This window comes from Bacillus rossius, chromosome 3 (assembly GCF_032445375.1).
Source record: "Bacillus rossius redtenbacheri isolate Brsri chromosome 3, Brsri_v3, whole genome shotgun sequence".
In the NCBI taxonomy this organism is placed as follows: Eukaryota; Metazoa; Arthropoda; class Insecta; order Phasmatodea; family Bacillidae; genus Bacillus; species Bacillus rossius.
Genome location: NC_086332.1, coordinates 53727741 through 53747497, shown reverse-complemented (window position 1 = coordinate 53747497; position 19757 = coordinate 53727741). Strand labels below are relative to the sequence as shown.

General features: G+C 34.5%; 2 protein-coding genes across 7 annotated transcripts in view; one reads left to right on the top strand and one right to left on the bottom strand.

Moving 5' to 3' along the window:
• The window catches only part of LOC134530702 (uncharacterized), a 72086-nt gene extending 63871 nt beyond the window's left edge, over positions 1-8215 (bottom strand). For 2 of the 5 annotated variants that reach the window (XM_063365789.1, XM_063365790.1), the window contains exons 1-2: positions 7984-8215; positions 6883-6960 (exon numbers count right to left, since the gene is read on the bottom strand). In XM_063365789.1, the coding sequence (XP_063221859.1) occupies positions 6883-6960; positions 7984-8002 (97 nt within the window). In that variant the 5' untranslated portion in view covers positions 8003-8215. The remainder of the gene's footprint in view (positions 1-6882; positions 6961-7983) is intronic. The other 3 variants (XM_063365792.1, XM_063365793.1, XM_063365791.1) reach the window with 2 other exon arrangements.
• Positions 8216-8473: 258 nt separating this feature from the next.
• Positions 8474-19757, top strand: part of LOC134530699 (uncharacterized) — a 36454-nt gene continuing 25170 nt past the window's right edge. Inside the window, exons 1-7 of one of the 2 annotated variants that reach the window (XM_063365786.1) lie at positions 8474-8637; positions 11010-11183; positions 11282-11537; positions 12067-12533; positions 15099-15201; positions 18501-18649; positions 19423-19558. In XM_063365786.1, the coding sequence (XP_063221856.1) occupies positions 8635-8637; positions 11010-11183; positions 11282-11537; positions 12067-12533; positions 15099-15201; positions 18501-18649; positions 19423-19558 (1288 nt within the window). In that variant the 5' untranslated portion in view covers positions 8474-8634. The remainder of the gene's footprint in view (positions 8638-11009; positions 11184-11281; positions 11538-12066; positions 12534-15098; positions 15202-18500; positions 18650-19422; positions 19559-19757) is intronic. The other variant, XM_063365787.1, reaches the window with a different exon arrangement.

Genomic DNA, 19757 nt, shown 5'->3' with positions numbered 1-19757 from the left:
TAGCAGGAATAATATAAAAAATGAACAAAACTACTAAGTGTTTATGTGGAACCATAAAAAAATCTCAAAATGTAATTTTTATGATTATCGAAACAAAATGTAGAGTTTTACGGAAAATGGTAAATCTCATAAAGGGAAAAGAATAATCATGAAATCTCTGTTTTATTTTTGTTCTAAAAGAAATCTTCTACCACATTAAACAGTAAGATTCGTGGGTTTTTTTTACTGCTTTGATAATTTTTTTTCACTTCAAAACACAAAAATGAGTTAATTATTTAATTTTGGTTAAAAAGCTGCTTTGGCCGCTATTTGCCTGCCTGTGTTTCTGAATTATATACAGATAAAAATACCATATTTTTCTTTTGGTATCCCACACACATTTTTATAAAATAAATTACCTTACTTGCTGCTTCCTGTTTCCCACGCTGTCAAAGCCCTGCATTCATGCCATGACACCATCCTGTTCCTTTTCCACTCGCAAATACATAAACTGCCAGTGTAGTTTACCTATTTTTTGTGTTTGTGCCTGGCTGCGGACTTCACACACCCCTTCCCCCGTCATCTGTGCTCGCCCTCTTCCAGATCCAGATGCAAGATCTTCCCAGGAGATAAGCCATAAGGCCAGCAACTGATACAATCCGTGCATAGAGAGAGAATATACAATCCGTGCATAGAGAGAGAATAAGGCGGGCTGAGTGTGACCTTGTGCATGTCCGAACCTGCCTTCCCCTCACAGCAGCATTATTTAATATTGCTTCCATGTCAGTCCGTCACAGGCAGTTGCCATGAAAGAAGTAAGATTGGTGCTTATACATAACAGTCAATAAGCATTTCAGTAAATGAGTGTTATTGATAGTATTTATGTGTTTTTATTAAACCAAGTGAGTACCAAAGTACATTGTTATGTTTTGTTGAACAATGGAGAAAAAGTGCAGTGTTGGAGAAACTACTGAAAGTGATTGCCATATGTTACACTATGTCAAGGACAAGTCTATACAAGGTATTGAAAAACTTTCTGAAGAAGATTTGAATCTTTTGACATTAAGTGTGTTTTTAAAGAAGTATGAATTTTTACAAAAGGTGTGTTGTGATCCTTTTAAAAGACATAAAACTGTTATTAAAAAAGCACTTCGAGTTTAAACTGTACAACAGAGTAGAATCATCTTATCAAAAGGGTACAAGGTTAAACCTGGTCAGAAACTTTGTGCGTTTTGCAGGAATAAACTTTTAGAAGATAAAGAAGCTGACAAGGTTGAAAGTAATGATGAGCACAAGAATGGACAAACAAAGGATATAGGACTAACATTTAGAGATGAACTAAACCAACTTCAAAAAAATACTGTAATTGACGAGCTAAATTCTTCCTTTCATGAAATTGGATGTTCACCGATGAAATTACATGCACTTGGTCATCATTGCAAATGAAGTTATGCTAAAGAAAAGCTACAAAAAGTTCATGAAAAAGTAAAATCAAAAATTGAAACTGTTCTTGAAGTTGATCTACCAGAAGAAGAAAAACTTGTTGGAAAAAAGTATGTTGCAGAACAGTGAAGACATGGATAAACTAGTGAACATTATTAAAAAGGAAATTATAGGTGCATCAAGAAAAAAACACATTCAAATGTTGACAATACCAGTTTCTCTGTTGTGGTCAAGAAAAAAAATAAAAGAAACTTTTAACACATCTGATTATTCTGTTCGTAAGGCTCAACATGTGTTTAAAGACAAGGGTTTTTTAGGCGAACCGACCCTAAGCAAGGGAAACAGCTAAGCCTTCAAACTATTGATTTAGTGAAACAATTTTATCAGAGTGATGAACATTGTAGAATTCTGCCAGGGATGAAGGATGTCGTGAGTATAGGAAAAAAGGTTTATGAGAGAAAGCGTTTGATTTTGTGTAATCTGTCTGAGCTATACTCAAGTTTTAAATGGGAGCATCCTCATTTGAAAATAGGTTTTTCAAAATTCTGTTTCTTGAGACCTAAATGGTGCATTTTAGCTGCATCTAGTGGCACACACTTAGTATGCGTGTGCACAATACACCAGAATGTTATTTTATTGATTCATGAAGCCGGTATAGAGGAAGATTACAAAGAACTGATATTGCTCATGGTTTGTGAAGGAGCAACAAGAGAATGTATGTTAAGGCATTGCGACAAATGTTCATAAAAAGATAACCTTGTCCATTTTTTACAGACAAAGTTTGAAGAATATGACAATGAAGACATTATTGAGTTCAGTCAGTGGGTTTCCACAGATTGAACTGAAATGATAAGGTATTCCAGCTCTGTTGTTGAATTTATAGAAACATTAGTTGAAAAACTCAACAAATTAATACCTCATTCTTACATTGCCAAATCACAAGCACCACTTTTAAAATTTTAAAGGAAACAGCTCTTTCCAATGTAGCTGCAATTTCAATGGACTTCAGTGAAAATTATGCTTTCACGATACAAGAGGAAGCCCAAGGTTACCACTGGACCTCAGATTCATGCACTATTCATCCTGTAATCATTCACTGCAAGGATGCAACTGGCAAAAAGCTTGTTCTACCTTTTTGCATCATATCTGATGACCTCAAACATGATGTAAGTATGGTGTACGAAATCCAAAAAACTATGACTGCCTTTTTGTAAGAGAACCACCCACACATTAAAGAGATTCATTACTTTAGTGATGGGTGTGCAGCACAATATAAAAATAAATACAACTTCGCAAACCTGTGTCTACATGAGAGAGATTTTTTACTGAGAGCTCAGTGGTCATTTTTTGCGACCAGCTATGGCAAAACGGAATGCGACAAAATACAACTGTAAAATGCATAGCTCGGAGGGAAAGTCTTAAACGACCTCTGGAAAAAACAAATTATAACAGTGGCTCAACAGTTTGACTTCTGCAAGACCAGTATTGAAAATATCAGTTTCCATTTTATTACTAAATAAGCAGTTAAACTGACTCGTCTTGCTATGGAAAGTTGCTTCAAAGATGTTCAAACTCTTCCAGGGACAAGATCATTTCACAACTTTCAGCCACAAAATGATTCACAAACAATTGAGGCTCGAAGATTTAGCAAGGATGAAAAAGCAGCTATTATTTTTAATTTATTTAGCATTCAGCCAAACTATCTCGTGAAATTAGAAGATTTGTACCCTGGATGTTTTATTGCTTGTGTTTATGACAGCTTCTGGTACGTACTTTGCCATGGTGAATGAAATAAATGCTGAACAAAAAGATGTCACGATACAGTTTCTTCATCCCCCGGACCATCACCATCCTTTTTTTGGCCCAAGAAAGAAGATACATGTGCTGTGCCCATTCCTCATATTATTGCTATGGTGGAACCGCCAAAAACAATGACTGGAAGAACCTATCAGTTTTCACAAGAATGTATGACAAATATCCAATCAAAATTTGACCATCTAGAATTGAACTGCAATCTCATTACTGAGGTCAGTTCTGTTCGTATTTGTGAGTGTAAAGGGAACAGGGTGATGTCATGGCAGGAATGCAGGATTTGACAGCATGGGAAACAGGAAGCAGCATGTAAGGTAGTTAATTTTATAAAAAGGTGTGTGGGATACCAAAAGGAAAATATGGTATTTTAATCATCTATATATAATTTAGAAACACAGGCAGGCAAATAGTGGCCAAAGCAGCTTTTTAACCAAAATTAAATAATTAACTCATTTTTGTGTTTTGAAGTGAAAAAAATTATCAAAGGAGTAAAAAAACCTCGAATCATACTGTTTAATGTGGTAGAACATATCTTTTAGAACAAAAGCAAAACAGAATTTTTATGATTATCCTTTTCCTTTTATGAGATTTACCATTTTCCATAAAACTCTACATTTTATTTCAATAATCATAAAAATTACACTTTGAGATTTTTTTATGGTTCCAAATAAACACTTAGTAGTTTTGTTCATTTTTTATATTATTCCTGCTACATTGATCCAAACATAAAAATTTTTTCAGACAAAATGGTTAGTAAATAAAAAAAATATGAAATTTTTTCCATCGGGCAACACATTTAGTTAACGGCGCGGCGGCCAGATGATTAAAATGCCAATAATCCATAAACTTTAAGGGGCAGTAAAATCTAAACCATTCGAGATAGAACAAAACAAATTGGTATGGTTACTTACATCAATGAATAGAACAACCATGCCAAGTTTCGTCAAAATCTGAGACGGTGGGTGTCATTGTGTCGGTGTGGTTGAACTGACATGGAATGACCCTGTAGTAAGCTTCTTGATTTCTGATCTGAGATACGTCGTGGTTGGATGCTAGTCCCAAAAGGTTTTTTAAAAACTGAAAGTCTGGCACTTTGAAGATTGTTGGATGAAGTGGGACAGCTGACGAGACGTCAGAGGGCCTGAGTCATCTGCCCCGTGGAGACTGATCTGGTCCTTGGAAAAGTACCCAGTGCCTGGTCCGGTACTTGCACCCTGTCTGTGAACAGATCTGAAACACATATGTTTAGGACTGATTCACAGACAGTTGGTGGAATAGGCAGAAAATGCCTTCTAGTCACGATGATGGTAGGAGAGTGATGGTGGTAAACTCACCAAATGGGTGATGTCTTCCAGGATCTGCCTGATGGTTGAGCACACGAACACACCACGGATGATTCATGATTTTTAAAAAAAAAAAAAAATAAACTACAATGACTTATACATGACTAATTTAGCTAGATTTATGTGGACTGACTAACGCCTGAACACCTCCGTAGTGGGAATCATCCCTTGTCTAATCTGATCACATCTTAAAGAAAAACAGAGAGTCGTCCCGATGATGTAAATACTAAGCAGTCAGTCCCAAATCGCGGTGCACAGTAAGCTTGGGGTGGCTGAGACTTGTAATTAAAAGGTGACATTAAAGAAAGAAAGGGGGGAGGCTTCGTCTCTCGAACCAAAAGGTTCCGAACATTACCGAGGTTCTTGTCAAGAACGGCTGACTTCGATATCTTGAAGTTGGTGGTACTGCCCGATGTCAGCGCGACCTACTGAGGTGTGGCTGAACTGAGCAGAAGTCGACTCGCACGAGGCAGCCGCTAGTAGCATGTAGTTTATGTGGCGGACTAGGCCAGCGCTCTGGTGGCCTGGGAAGGAACTACGGGAACTTGTTACTGCGGGAGACGCCAGAGGGCAGGCGTTCCGCGGGTGTTCAAACTCCCAGGGGAAGTGATTCGCAAAACAACCGCTAGGTGGCATAAGTATGTATTTCATGTACTACTGTCGTGGCCTTGGGGAGAGGCCAACCCTGGCCGGGGTTAGTGCCCAGTCAAAGACCCGGAGCGGTGTTCCCAGGAAAACTTGGTGAGGTGGGGGGTGTGGTGCTGCTGATGACAGTGGGAAAGGTAGTCTATAGGACCCGGAGGCGTGACTAGACTTTCGCGAAGATGATTCACAATCATGTCTAGAAGTGCTCGCGTCAGGGGAGGTCTTGGAACTGGCCTGTCCTGGGAGCTTGCAGGGCCTAGCAGTTCTCATCACGAATCGGGGGCGAATTACAGGAGACGTCCGTGCGCCAAGGCGGGAATAAAAGGATTGCCCTGCTGGGTCATTGAATGGTAGACAAAATCAGATCTAGGGCTGGGAAAACTTGGGGAGACAAGTCTGACAAAGGTTGAATGGGAGTGTACAGGAGGAGGAACACATTTAAGTTCTTGCAGCAAAGGAATGACTGGTGACATTTAATTTTTAAAAAAATTCAAATTTAAAATTGTGCCAAAATACTAGTTGGCGGCATAGTTTGCATGTCACTTGGTTTGTATTTTCTTCATTTATATTAAATATTTATTTTTAAATGTACATTACTTCATTATTGGACACTAACTAAATATTATGCTATAACAGTTTATCTTTTTTTTATATGTGACAAATGTATGCAGGTCAGAGTAAAACTTAACTTTTCACTACCATAACAAATTTTTTTTTACTTATAGTTGCTTTGAAGTGCCCTCTTTTTGTGTGCTACTCAACTGGCAACCCCAATAAATCAGTTAACAGTAATTAACAGTAGGGTTTAGTGATGTAACAACATAACATACTAAAATTAATTCAAATCAATGGACAGCAAATAACACTTTGATTTGATTTCAACATCTTGTTGACAACACGCTCATACGAGATAGTCAAATACTACATAGACCATGGATGTTGAAAAATAATATACCACGGCTTATTGCATGAAACAATCCTAGCTTTTGCTTAAAGTGATTTTGTGGAACTAAAGGAACACGAAACCACAATGACCAGACCTGGACCTGAAACTAGATCCTACAAGATAAGTCTAGTGTTAACACTACACCAGCTTGCTCTATAATGATATTTAACATTCATGTAACTAATATACTACAACCACATAAACAACTAGGTAACTTACAACTAGATACATATTAAGTTTTCTGGAAAAGTAAGTATCTTGGGAAAATTTTCTATGAAAACTAGAACATTTTCCAACCACTTGTACTTTAACAGAAACAAATAAATTTTATCAATCTTTTCATTCAAACAGAACCAAATAAAATATTTTTATTTATTTATTCCCCCCCCCCACCCTTTTAATAGCCCACCTAACATTTGAGAGTTGGTTGGGGATATCTACTGATAGGAAAAAAAATTGTTGTTTAAGCAGTAACTAACAATCTGCAGAAAATAAATTATTGTATAACATATATCAACATATCTTAAATTATGTAAATATATGCTGGTAATAGGGAAAAAAAGATTTAAAAAGAAACACTTTTTTTTTTCTTCTTCTTCTTTCTCAAAAAATTTTCCAAATGGAAAATTTTACCACTCACATCTCTAGCTACAACATTATAAAAGATACAAGTAGAGACAAGTGAGGGAAAAATATAAAATATTGAGCACTTACAACTTTGCACATCTGTCTCCATAGCAGGTTCCTCCATCTTAAACACTGACCACCTTGGAGGACTGAAATATTTGCCCCCTAAAGCAACAAATTAAAAATAACTGAATCAATGTACATACGATTATACTCACTTTAATAACTAATAAAAAAATGCCTGTTGTTCAAGACCTAAAAATTTATAACAATGTTTAGCAATACTGTAGAGTTAAATAACAATGATTTTGCAAATAATGTCTAGGTACTACAAAAACTTGAATACTTCTACTTTTTTCCTTCCTCTTTTATACCCAAACCAAATAGGTTATAACACTTTACAACTTTGAATATGTTAGAACAAACATTCAGCGGACTTTTCTTTAAATGCTTGCCAACAGCTCTGAGCCAATTATTTGCAAGAACCATGGAAATAAAATTAAACTTAATACACTTAGCATTGTAATATTGCTTCATATTGAGAATATATTTTATTTTAAGTGTTACACACAGTACACGAGAGGCTGGTTGTGAAATAACAAACTATTCAAATTGAACATGTAGCAGTAGCAGTTGCAGCATGTTAAGAGATACATACCAGAAAAAATATATATTTAGAAATACTATAATACATTGCTGTAACTCTAGTATCACATAGTATATTGCTAAATGTAATTAATTACAAACTTCACAGATTCCTTCAATGAACATGCAGGAATAGCCTAGTATCTGTAACCTGAATTTTTTTATTGATTAGTTATGTCAATCGAATGAACAAATTCCTTTTTTTTTTTTATGTTTGGCACATACACATGTGACAAAAGCAGCAAAATATATACATGAAAAATTCTAATATTAAGTTTTTAAATATTGGCACCTGTAAATTATTTCTCATAAACAGCACATAAATCCAAAATATTGTTAACTCTGTTGTATAAATGCAATTTATGCAATGCAATTTAAGCCATTATTTATTTTCACCTTCACTGGGTGACTGTCATAGTTTGTAGGCCTACTGATCATTAATGATATGACTGTCACTTCACCAGTCAATTACTGACTTCACACTTTAATATTTACTTATTACTAATATATTTCACGAACACTAACTTCGAAAGGATTACTTACTTTTAAACTTACTAGTCATTATGAAAATGGTTTGATATCTTAGAAACACTTTCAAAATATACACAATGTACTCCTAGCACTTAATAATATCACATAAATGAAACTCAAACTAAATAAATACTCATTCATCGATTCGCAAACTTCAAACCGTTGAATTTTACACCGTTTTGACTTCAGTCACATGGTTGTTTTCAAAGCCTTCTACACCAATCAAAAATTTGATGTACACATTGCAGCCAACAAAACCTTATTTTGTCTTTATTTTTATACGTCCGATTATTAGTTTAAAAATAAATTATTATTTTATAAATAAATATTATTAAATACGGAAATTTTCTACTTTGTTTAATTTATTAAATATTTGCCTCAAACACTGGAACTCAAATAACCCAACAGGTATATTAAAATCAAAACGTATATACAAAAATCAAACACTAAAAATTTCTTTGAGAAATTTTTTTATTACGAATACATACAATTCTCTCTTGATGTTTCATAAACAAAAGTGTTCGAGTATGTTGTGTTAATTTCATTATTGCATGATGTTATGTTGGCTGTGGGAAGCTAGAAGAAGAAACAACAAGGATTTGTTTTGGTGATGTTTTGACAGTTGGAAATTTAACTATATATGAATGCATTAATGTTACTAATATGGTAAGAAACTATTTTCCTATTTCATTTATGTATGATGATTTGTTTTGTTTATAGTTTAGTTGGTATGGCAATACTTCATGTGTGTAAATGGTGTAAAACTGTATATTCGTTATGTCGGCTGCTAGCGCGTCCTCATGGCGTCTGCTGCTTTGTCACAGGCGCGAATTGACTGAAGGATTATTAACATTTATTGTAGTTGCCACTGATTTATGCAAAAATCATATCTTAAAGTGAAATTTTATTATTTACATATTTATCGAGGCCCCTAACAAATTATGTACATTTTTGTTCTTATATATCCAGTGTTAAAAGATAAAGAAAACCTTTTGTTTCTGCTTCAGCGCCGTGTGCGCGTCCCATGAGAATTTTAAGTAGAAGTTGGGAGTTCAAATGTTTCTTGAAGCAGTTCAATCATTTTAGAGTATATTTTTTACTTGATTTTCTCAAAAATTAAATGAAGTAATTTATATTCCTACCCATTAAGAAAATGGTTTGTTAGCTATAAGACCTTATATGTTTTACCCAAAGAATTTATTTTTGGCTCCACCCAGAAGATGTAGGACTAGCCAATTTGTATTGGAGATTTCTGTGTAGCAGTCTTAAAATTAGGTGACTAATTTTTATTGAGTACAACATAAACTATTGCTCTAATTATGATTGTAATGAACATTTTTTTTTTTTTTCATGTCATTTGTATGATGTGTATACTAAGTTATACTATTTACCGATAATCACCATGGTTGCCCACATTGAGCGTTGTATCATTATAGATAAAATATCTTATGTAAATTTATTGATTTTTCAATCTGTAAATTTTCTTGTACCAGTTTAATTGACAATATCTATTTGCTGGACAACTTAACTAAAGCAAAATATTTTCCATGCAAAAAATAGGATTTAGATATACAGTTTTTTTAAACCTCCAAAAAAATCTTACAAATTTTAGTATAATTGTTATTTATTGTTTATGGTTTATCCAATTTATATCAACGTTTTATAATTCAAATTTTCAAAATAAAATTTATTTTGGTTACAGTATCTATAATTTTGCATCACAAACACATTGAACTGCTTAATTTATTTTAATATTTTATGTTAAAATACAATTGGATATGCAATAGGGACAACTATCCAAATTTTGAAACAAGAGGTGTTGCATATTCAGTGATGATTGGCACTTAAAGTCTCTCGTATTACCTCATTTGTTGTATGTACATGCAATAGGATTACATTTTTCTGTGAATTCCAGGCTTCCCAGTGTACGCTTTTTTGTTGATCGTGTATATTAAATTTTTGAAAGAAGTGGCTCCTGGGAAATAAGGCAAATAAATATTAAAGTGTAACAATTTGACTATGTTAGGTAACGTACATTAATAGTTCGTCAAATATTTGTTAAAATATATTAAATTCTAAAAAAAAAAATATACCTACTTAAACTTTTTATTTTATTAATTATTCATATTTTCCTGGTGCTGCTATTTTCAAAATTTATTGAAGTTTTTATATGAGTAGGCTACCTATTTATGAACATATAATTATAAAATGTTACTTTAGAAGTTTCACATTATACATTTCTCAGTTGTGGAAAAACAGACCATAATGATGCATTTTATCAAACAAAAATTGTTAAGTTCATTTGCTTAATTTTTTACAAATAGCAAATAGCATTAAGAATATTTGAGGGCAAAATTTGCAACAAAACATAATCAGGGAACTTGGAATTGGCCAGGAAATTTACTTGAAATTCTGGAAAATTGTGGAAGCTTACCGGTGGTAGTAATTTGATAGGAAAATTTCATACTCAGTCTGCTATCGTCTAGACTGTGAAAGAATTTTTTTCAGGTTGTGTTTAGTACATAGTTATACACACTGTAAAATGTTGTCCTTTGCAAGGTTCTGTTTAATGAATTTTCATTTTTGTTATATAATTCTAAGCCCAAGCCCAATATGGGAATGGTGAAGGCTTTTTTTTTTTTTTATATATATATATATAAGGAAATCACAAGATATCTAAATTAAATTTAAAATAATCATCAGGAAAAATTGAAGTTTTGGTCATGGAAAATCAGGGGAAAGTCAGGGAAATTTTGGTGCAGTTATATGGACACCCTTATAATTTGCAATGCTTTTTATTCATACCTAGTAAACCTTTAGAGATTGATTTTAAATGAAACTAGTAACATGAAAGTGCAACTACCCAACTTTAGGGTCAGCATCAAAGCAATATCCATACAATGTTTATCCATGCTCTGATAGCCCACCCATCCTTCTAGCCACTCATTCGATTGCCCAGCTGCCAAAATACCATCAATTTAAGTGATACAGTTTGAATGTTACCTGGAACGCTATTGATCTGCTTCTTTTGCTTGTAGCAGTTTGTTGGCAAAATGCAATCTGGAAAGATGGTCCTAAGCCACGAAAGCAAGTCAGGGGCACTTCTCGACATGCTGGCCGAGGTAGCATCCCAGAAGCTCCACTCCGACCCTGCAGTTCGGTCGCCAGCCGTGGGACGTTCTCCTTCATCCAGACTCCCCAGCAAACCGAAGGTTACTATCCAGCTGGCTCCTTTATAACTTATAATATTGTAAGCCTGCTTGGTTAGTGTGCCTCAAAGATTAATGTGTGAATGTTTTTATCCTTACAGCGTCTGTTTTGTCACGGAAAGGCCATGAACAATACTTCAGTTACTTTGGGCGAACTGCAAAGCTTGTCGCCCAATCATCTGTTGAAGCTCTTTGCAGACTTTGATGGGGATGAAATGAAAAGGACGTTCTTGTACACTTGCTGCATAGATACAGTGAACTGCCATCAACAATTCTCTAGTTTTGGAAGTGAGATCAAAGCCCGTGAGCAGATGAAAATTCACTTGCAAAGCCATGTCAGTAAGCTTTCATCTGAAGGTACGTAAAAGAGTTATTCCTTAAATTTACTCATCAATTTGAAATTGTGTATCTTAATGCCTTCAGGGATGACCAGGGGTGGTGGAACAAGTTGGGGAGGAGGAAGATAGGGGTTCTGTGAAAAATAACCAGTCATAAGTGTCTCAAAATAATAATTCAGCAGTGTGCAGTGGTATGCGTACTTTTCTATGCAAGTAATTAGTAAGTGTTGGTGTTAAGCATGTTGTTGAGATTTTTTTTCGTTCTGCTATTTGCTAGAGTTTAAAAAAAAAAATGTGTAAAATATGCAATGAAGTTAGTTTCTTTTAACGTTAGCCTCCTGATCAGAATTACCTTCTATCCCATTACTGCCCAAAAGCCTACTTAAAGGTGACATCACTACTGTGGTTGTTATGCCCATGGTTACACCTTTCGGCCGCATTAATATGTAATACATTTTCAAATCAGTATATTTTATTGTAAATTTATCACTTCATGATAGTGTATTTTAAATCAACTCTATAAAAAATTTATTTTGGATTTTTAACAGGTAATTCGACAATGAGGTTTGAAACAGTGGAATCTCAGAAACGGAGAACAAACGGTGACTGGAAGGAAATTTCCCTTGGCAAGAAAGTTCAGAGGACTAGAAAGGACTGTGTGTTCCAACCAAGAGAGCCAGACGAGAACGACAGCAACATCCCGAACAAGAAATTGTGCAGCCCGATCAGCAGAGAGCCTGCAACCATCCAGAAGTGCCCAGGGCTGGAGGGGTGGGACAGGGCCGGAGGACAGGTGTCGTGTAGCATCTACCGGGAACACAACTACACCAGCTTGACCCCGGCAGCTGGTCCGGAGCCCGGAGAGGGAGATACCCCTGCCCCAGATGCTGAGCACTCCTTCATTCAGGTGTTTGACGACACAATGAGCGTGGCGCAGTATGAGGAGATCCCTGTGTACGAGACCGATAAAAACTTGGAGGAAGGAGTAGCAGTCTCCAAACAGGCAAATGACGTAGTAAGTTGATCCTTGTCCGATGTGTGCAGTAGAATATCCTGAACTTTTATCGACTGCATGATGATTCATTATCAGAAATCAAACGTTCGCTCGCTTCCAACTTAACTTTAATGTGTTGACCTCACCTAGGTATTGATGGCACACTGCAAAAATATTCTATGTTTCTTAGTTTTGGGATATCACAGCATAAACGTTTACGAACCCATTTTGCTTTTTGATTAAATCCCATTCTGGACTAACTGGATTTTTGAGGCCCAGGAACAAAAATAAAATTTCTAAAGTAACTACCAATCTGCAGAAAATAATTATTGCATAGCTAATATTACCCTATCATAAATTATGTAAATCTATGCTGGTAATTGAAAAGAGTAAAATCCTGAAGAAAATATGTGGTTTTAATTTTCCATAAAATATTCTCACACCTCTAGCTAACACCAAAAATTATATGTGGGCAGTTACATAGACTGTAGTGTATAAATAGTATTATGGATATGAGTGCAATGGGAAAATGTAAAAAAAAATTATTCTAAACAAACATCAAAACAATATCATGCATGTATAATTAGGGGTGTAAGACTTGATTCTGGATTCTCTTAAATGATAATAGAAGTGGTGCATTCCTTTTATACCTTTATAAATGGGTGAACTCAGTTTTTTTCTCTGTCTTTTATTTGAAATTGCTGCTGCTATAACATATTGTTTAGGGAAACAATTTTAAGAAATATATTTTGTACAAAAATGGTTTACCAATTAAATAGATATGAGGCTTTATGATATTATATAGTTTAGTATGGTCACAAAAATAGAGTATAAAGGATATTTGGATATTTACAATTTTTTTTCTTAAAAATTATATAACAAACAACAAAACCATGTACTCTATAAAGTTTATAACATGGTTAATATGTGATCACTAAATTTATTTCCTTTCCCACTGCCAACATTATTCTATTATCTATTGAATTATTACTATGCAATGTATTGCTCTTGCAAAATAAATTTGTTTCCAGGAGAAAATAAAGTGTTCAACATATTTTTAAAACGTTTCTACAGAACCATTTCTTCCTGTTTGTACTAAGGCTACTTCAAATTTTGAAAAAGATGTTCAGTGGCTAAGCATTGCCTATCAAAATGACCGCTCCGCGACAACCAGTCTGGTGTCGGTCAAGTCTACTCGATGAGTGCTAGAGGTAGCATACCCAAGCACTTGTGTGACGTCATCCAGTCAATATTTCAAGTTATTGAGCATTGCCCCTATGCTGGGAGCCAGGAGCATATGCACTGTTTGATTTCAAATTCTTTCCTCTATTTGGTGGTAATGATAAATTTTTATAGATTTTTTTTTAGGGTTTTGGGGTTGGGTATGTCATTTGCCCCCCCCCCCTCCCCCCCATCACCTTCCCCTTTCCAATCTCTCTCCCTCCATACGCTCCTGCTGGGGGCCATGGTGTTTAGATTGTTCAGATCATTCACCTTCCATTCTGTTTTAATTTCTGGTGGGATAGTACCCGGATTTATCGCAAATGGGAAACGTAGTGTACATTGCCATTAGCAATTGGGTTTTCTCAGGTTCTCCTATTCCCAGAACCCATACATTTTGTCAATGCTCCGTTCTCATCTCATCGCCATTCATCGTCTCTAATGACCCTAATGTCAACAATATGTTACGCCACGCACCGACCCATTTATTGATTCATTCATTCATTGCCCACTGGACGATTTTACCCACTCTGGTTATTTCTAGCTTAAAATAAAGAATACCTTAAAGAGTTTACAGCAAATTAATTACACTGAGTCTTACTTTGCAATATTGCAATGACAAACCTTATAATGAAGGGATGAATAACAGTGCATATTATTTTACGATGGGATACTTATATAGTAATTATTTGGGAAGGCCTGCTTCTTGTATTCAAATGAAAATTATGAATACTCAAGCTTTTACTTGCTGTTAAATTAAGTAATAACCAGTGGTCTCAAGATTATCAGTAAATATTATAGCTATTTATTAATGCCTTATTTTTAAATTAACACAATAGGACTTCTGCCTAACCTATTTAGATATTGTAAAGGACTTTTTGTCAAAGGATTCAAATATGCTTTCATGTTTTACTTTTCACCTTTAAGATTTGAAGTATTTCGTAAGCAGGAGAGGTTCAATCAGATCATCTGTGTTTTGCATTCACGCTACATGTTAACACTTGATTTATTAATATGCTATTACTAGAGACCTGCAAAATTTGCGGATTCATTCGGTGATAGGCTAGAAATCAAACACATATACCTCTTAGATAATTTTGCTATTGGCTTACTGTTCATCTGGACGAATCTCAACCAAAGAAGGATCGAATCACAGACAAACCAGCTGAGAAGACTTACAAGTCGGCAGCCAATGAACTTGCGTTATTTGCCTGAGTGTACAGGGGTATGTGCAGTCTATCCTGAAGGCCATCGAAACTGCGAATTTGCAGGTCTCTGGCTATTACTAGTGTATAAATGTACTGAAAAAATATGACTTTTTTGTAACTCTTTAAATAAAATGTTCAAATTTTTTTCCCATTTTAGGTTTTGGTATGTTGTGTTGACGATAACTGGGTCAAACAACTTACCACCTACAGCACCGCTAATGTCACTGCAAACATAAATGATCCAGAGCATTTTGTATCAGGTAAACTTTCCTTATTTCTCAGTTTTATGACCCTTTGTATAATGCAAATTTATCTCTTTTTTTTTTATCAGCCAACCAAAAACAATACCCAACTTTGTATAGCATAGTACAGAAAACAAAATCTTCAGTCTGGCCTGTTGAAGAGCAGTGTGCTGAATTAACAATGTTGCCGTATCATCTCACTTCAACATAGTTTTAACTGGAATGCAGTGAAAATTTTAAATGTAACCTGCTAGAAAACAAGAAACACAGACAGTAACGATAAACTCTGAGAAACTAAAAATGCAGTTGGTGCAATCATGGGACCGGGTCGCCAATATAAACAGCCGGAATCAGCTTCAAAAACCCGGAACGCCAGAGGCTTGATTGGTGCTGGATTACAAATTGTGCGGAACCAAAGGATGCCAGATTAAAAATCTTTAACTGTACTAGCAACACTAGTACTGTACTTGAACTTTTGAAGACTACCTAGTGTAACTGTGACCATGGTGTGACTTCCAAAAAAATTATATAGTTTTTCGACCCCAAAACCATCGGCAACGCGAAAGTTTATGTAGATATATTTATATGCATCACATATTTATGGACACTAAAACTGCCTTAATTTTCCTGATAAATAAAATATAGTAACAGAAAATCTGGGCTGAGTTTGTTAATGGGCCGAATTCCACCAAAGGGGTAGAAATGGAGGTTTTTTGAAAAACAGAAACAGTGCTATAATTCCCATAATATGACAAATATCACATCCGTTTGAACTTATTATAACTCGTAGGAGTAATACAAAAAATTTTGGTGTAAATAAATTTTTTAAATGACCAACCAACTGTAGGGGGTAGATAAAACAAGGGTTGGGGGACAAAAAATTCATAACTCCCTTAGTAGGCAATCTATTTAATCAGTTTGGATTGTTTTAATTTTTTTAATTTTCATCTAAAACTTTTGTCTGAACAATTTTTGATAAAATGAACAATTGCAGCAAGGGTATAAAAAAACAAGGGTTGAATGGCAATAATTAATAATTCCCTTAGTAAGCATGCTGTTAAATTCGTTCAGATCAATAACTTTTGTCTAAACATTTTCTGAAACAATTTTGATAAGACAAAAAAAAACAGGGGTTGGAATAAAAATATAAATAAAACTTACGTACTAGATACACTATTTAAATTGTTCTTATTAATTTTAACTTCCTATATACTGTCTAAAACATGGTACTTAGGTAAATATTCATGTAACAAACCATTACTGCAAGGGATGGAAATAGCAAGGGTCGAAAGACAAAAAGAGTCATAACTTTTTTATTAGGTATATAGGTATCAAATCCATTATAATTATTGTAAAAATCCTAAACATTACCTAAAACCTTTAACTGAATCAATTTTTTATGAGACAGACTACTATAGTAAAAACAGGGAGGAGGGTGTAGAGTTGAAATTTTAAAAAATTCATACTTCCTTATCATCCAATTTGCTAGAATTTATTTTAAACCATGTTAAAATTATCCTAAGCCTTGGCCCAAAGCAAATTTTTATACACCCATGTATTAGTAAAGGGGATAAAGAATAGTGTTTGAAGGTCAAAAAAACTAACTACTACTTACGTTAGTAGGCATAATATGAAAAATCGTACTAAGCTATTCAATGCTGGACGCATTGAGCTAGAAACATTCTAAACATTTCCGCCACATGAAATATGAGAAAATGTTTTATCAATCATTTTGGAATATTTGATATTAGAGAACATACAGTATGTTATGTACATTAAGTTTTTAAAAAGTTTAAAAATTTTATAGAAGTTTCCAGAATAAGTAGGTCCTTCAAAATCTACCTACGCCTGTAGGCCATACCGAAGTGGATTTTTATTTTTATATATATAATATATTATATATTTTATATAAATAGAGAAAGGGGGGGCACATTTTTTCTTTATTATTATTGTTTGTTTTGTCTTTGTCTTTATGTATTAGTGTTGTTTGTATTGTGCCAACAATCCAAGGGTATAATCTGTAGGTAGGCATTTAACAAATCTTAAATAAATAAAATAAATAAATAGTGTTATCCAACTTGGCAGGTTCAAGTTCGGTAGTTCACAACCTAGAGTTGGAGTGAAAGAGACCTTTTGTGTTAACTTCTTGAATCTATAATTTTTCCATTACAAATTATTGTCAAACAACTTGTTTCTCCTCCCATTTTCCAGGGTCACAAAGATTCTTCTCAGGTCAATTCCTGGACCCATTTGTCTGTTCATCTGCGTTCATCTGTCCACGCTCTGTAGCAGAATGGGTTGAGGCATTGCCAGGCATGCAACGCCTTTCTGCAACTAGGAGTGCATGGTTTTGATTCTTGCAAGAACCAGAAATTTTCATAAATTGCTTCAGGGGTAGTTTGTTAATTATGTGATAAGTTAGGAACATTCTCAAATCAATCCTTCTAATGTAATGACTGGATATTTTTATTATGTAATTTATTTTTCTTGTCAACTATTTTAACTGCTAATATTATCATATACTTTATTGCAGGATATACTATAATCAGATTTATAGTGTCTGTATAAAAAAAATATATTTTAATTCATAGAGGGCCCAAAATACTATAGTGTACTGAAAAAAATACTTTAACCAAAATTTGAGAAAATAACATTTCCTTTGTCCCTTTGGAAGCCAAAATTGTTTTATGCTTTGTATAAGAATTACTCAAATGCTTACAATACATATGAACTTAGTCTTTTAAAAAATTCTATATTCTGTCATTTATTGGAAAACTATAAAATACTGCATTTGAGTTTAGTTTGGCATTTTGCATTATATCAATGAGTGTGTTATTTTCCTTAATGCTGGTTAAAATGTATCTACGTGGGAGTTAAAATGTCTAAAATGGTAATTTTGGAACACAGTTCTTGTATATAAAAACTATTCCATTTCCAAAATATCAAATTTTTATAGGTACAATTAGTAACAAAACTTGCAATTGCGGAATGACTTTTGTAGCGGCTTCCCAAAAGGCTGTGAAGGTTTTAAATACTTAAATGTTTATCAGAAGTGAAAAAATAGAGCTGACAAGGAGAGGACGCGAACTTCGGGTCACCTATTTTGACGTCCCTTTACGAGAGTAAAGTACTCCCCAATAGCAATTTACCCTGTAAGACTAAAACCCAACTCTCAATTGTTCTTAAGAAATAATTGAAAAATGAGGCACAACTTATATACTCATAATGATACACTCGGAATCACTAAGGCAGCATGGCCCAGTGGTTAAAGTATCTGATTATCACGCTAACACGTGTGTGTGATACCCATTTTGCAGATGAATTGCCAGTGAAGAATGAAGAACATGAAACCCTTAAAAAGGAAGAGGCTGTTATTGTCAGTTGCATGGAACCACAAGAAGAGAGTTTAGAAAGGAAGAAACCAAAAGGAAAGGCAAAATTTATTGGACAGTCAAAAGTTGAAAAGGTAAACAAAAATTTATTTTCAAGCGTGGGTGTTAAATTGACATTAGCAGCTTGTGTGGGTTCAAGAGACCATAATCTCCTACTTTTAGTCCTTGCAGTTAGATGAATATTTTCCAGCTGAGAAAATGCAATCTTCTCTCAGAATACAGTCTGAATCCCAAAGTAATTCCAAAGGATTGGGTGAATACCTAACAGTGCCCTAGATTATAGATAAAATCATGCTTCAGATGAAGTTTGTGTCACGCCTTGTATTGTTTGCTCGATGGTGGAGCCATAAATGCCATCATCTTACCTAAAGTGTCTTCCTTCAGAAATGGCTGTAATCTGGGTGGAAGTACTGACCAGCACTGTCTGTGTGTAATAGCTTCCATTTGAACCAATCAGTGCTTCATATACTATTGTATAATGATTTTCCAAGAGTTCCTTCCATTAGCTGCCTTCTTCTATTTCTCTCATGCAATAGGTCCCTTATTCTTTCTTTACAGTTTTTGAAACTAAAATTGGCATATTTAAACATTGGGTTGTATTAAAAAGTAAAATAAATTTTTTAAAGGACTTGTCAAAAATTTAGACACTAACCTGTTTTGTTTAGGGATCAAACGCAAAATTATCTTAACTTGTATACTACCCAGAAAGACATCAAAATCTAGAACTATTTGTATATGTATTAGCTGTTTAACAAATTTTCACTGCCAAAGTTTTGTTAAAGTGCTTCAATAGAAGGTTTGTGGCTATTACAGCTGATGCCTAAAAATTCTGATTGTGACTTTCCAGGAGATGGCAATTGCCATGATAGAATCAATGAAGCGGAAAGGAAATTCAACGGAATGCTTGGAGTGCAGAATCTGTAATCCGCCGAGAGTGTTTACGGCACTCACAACCCTCATAAGTCACTACAGGAGTCATGCCGGTAAGCATTTTGCCTGGTGGTAAATTGTGGCAGGCCACTCGAAAATAGAATTTTTATGTATGAGGGAAATTATTCTTCCTAGCCTGTCTCTGTGATGAGTATTATAGACTCTTAATAATGAATATTTGTGTGCTTAGAGTGAAACATTAGTTCTTATGTAAAGATTTAATATTTGAAATTAAGTAATTTCTTTTTATAC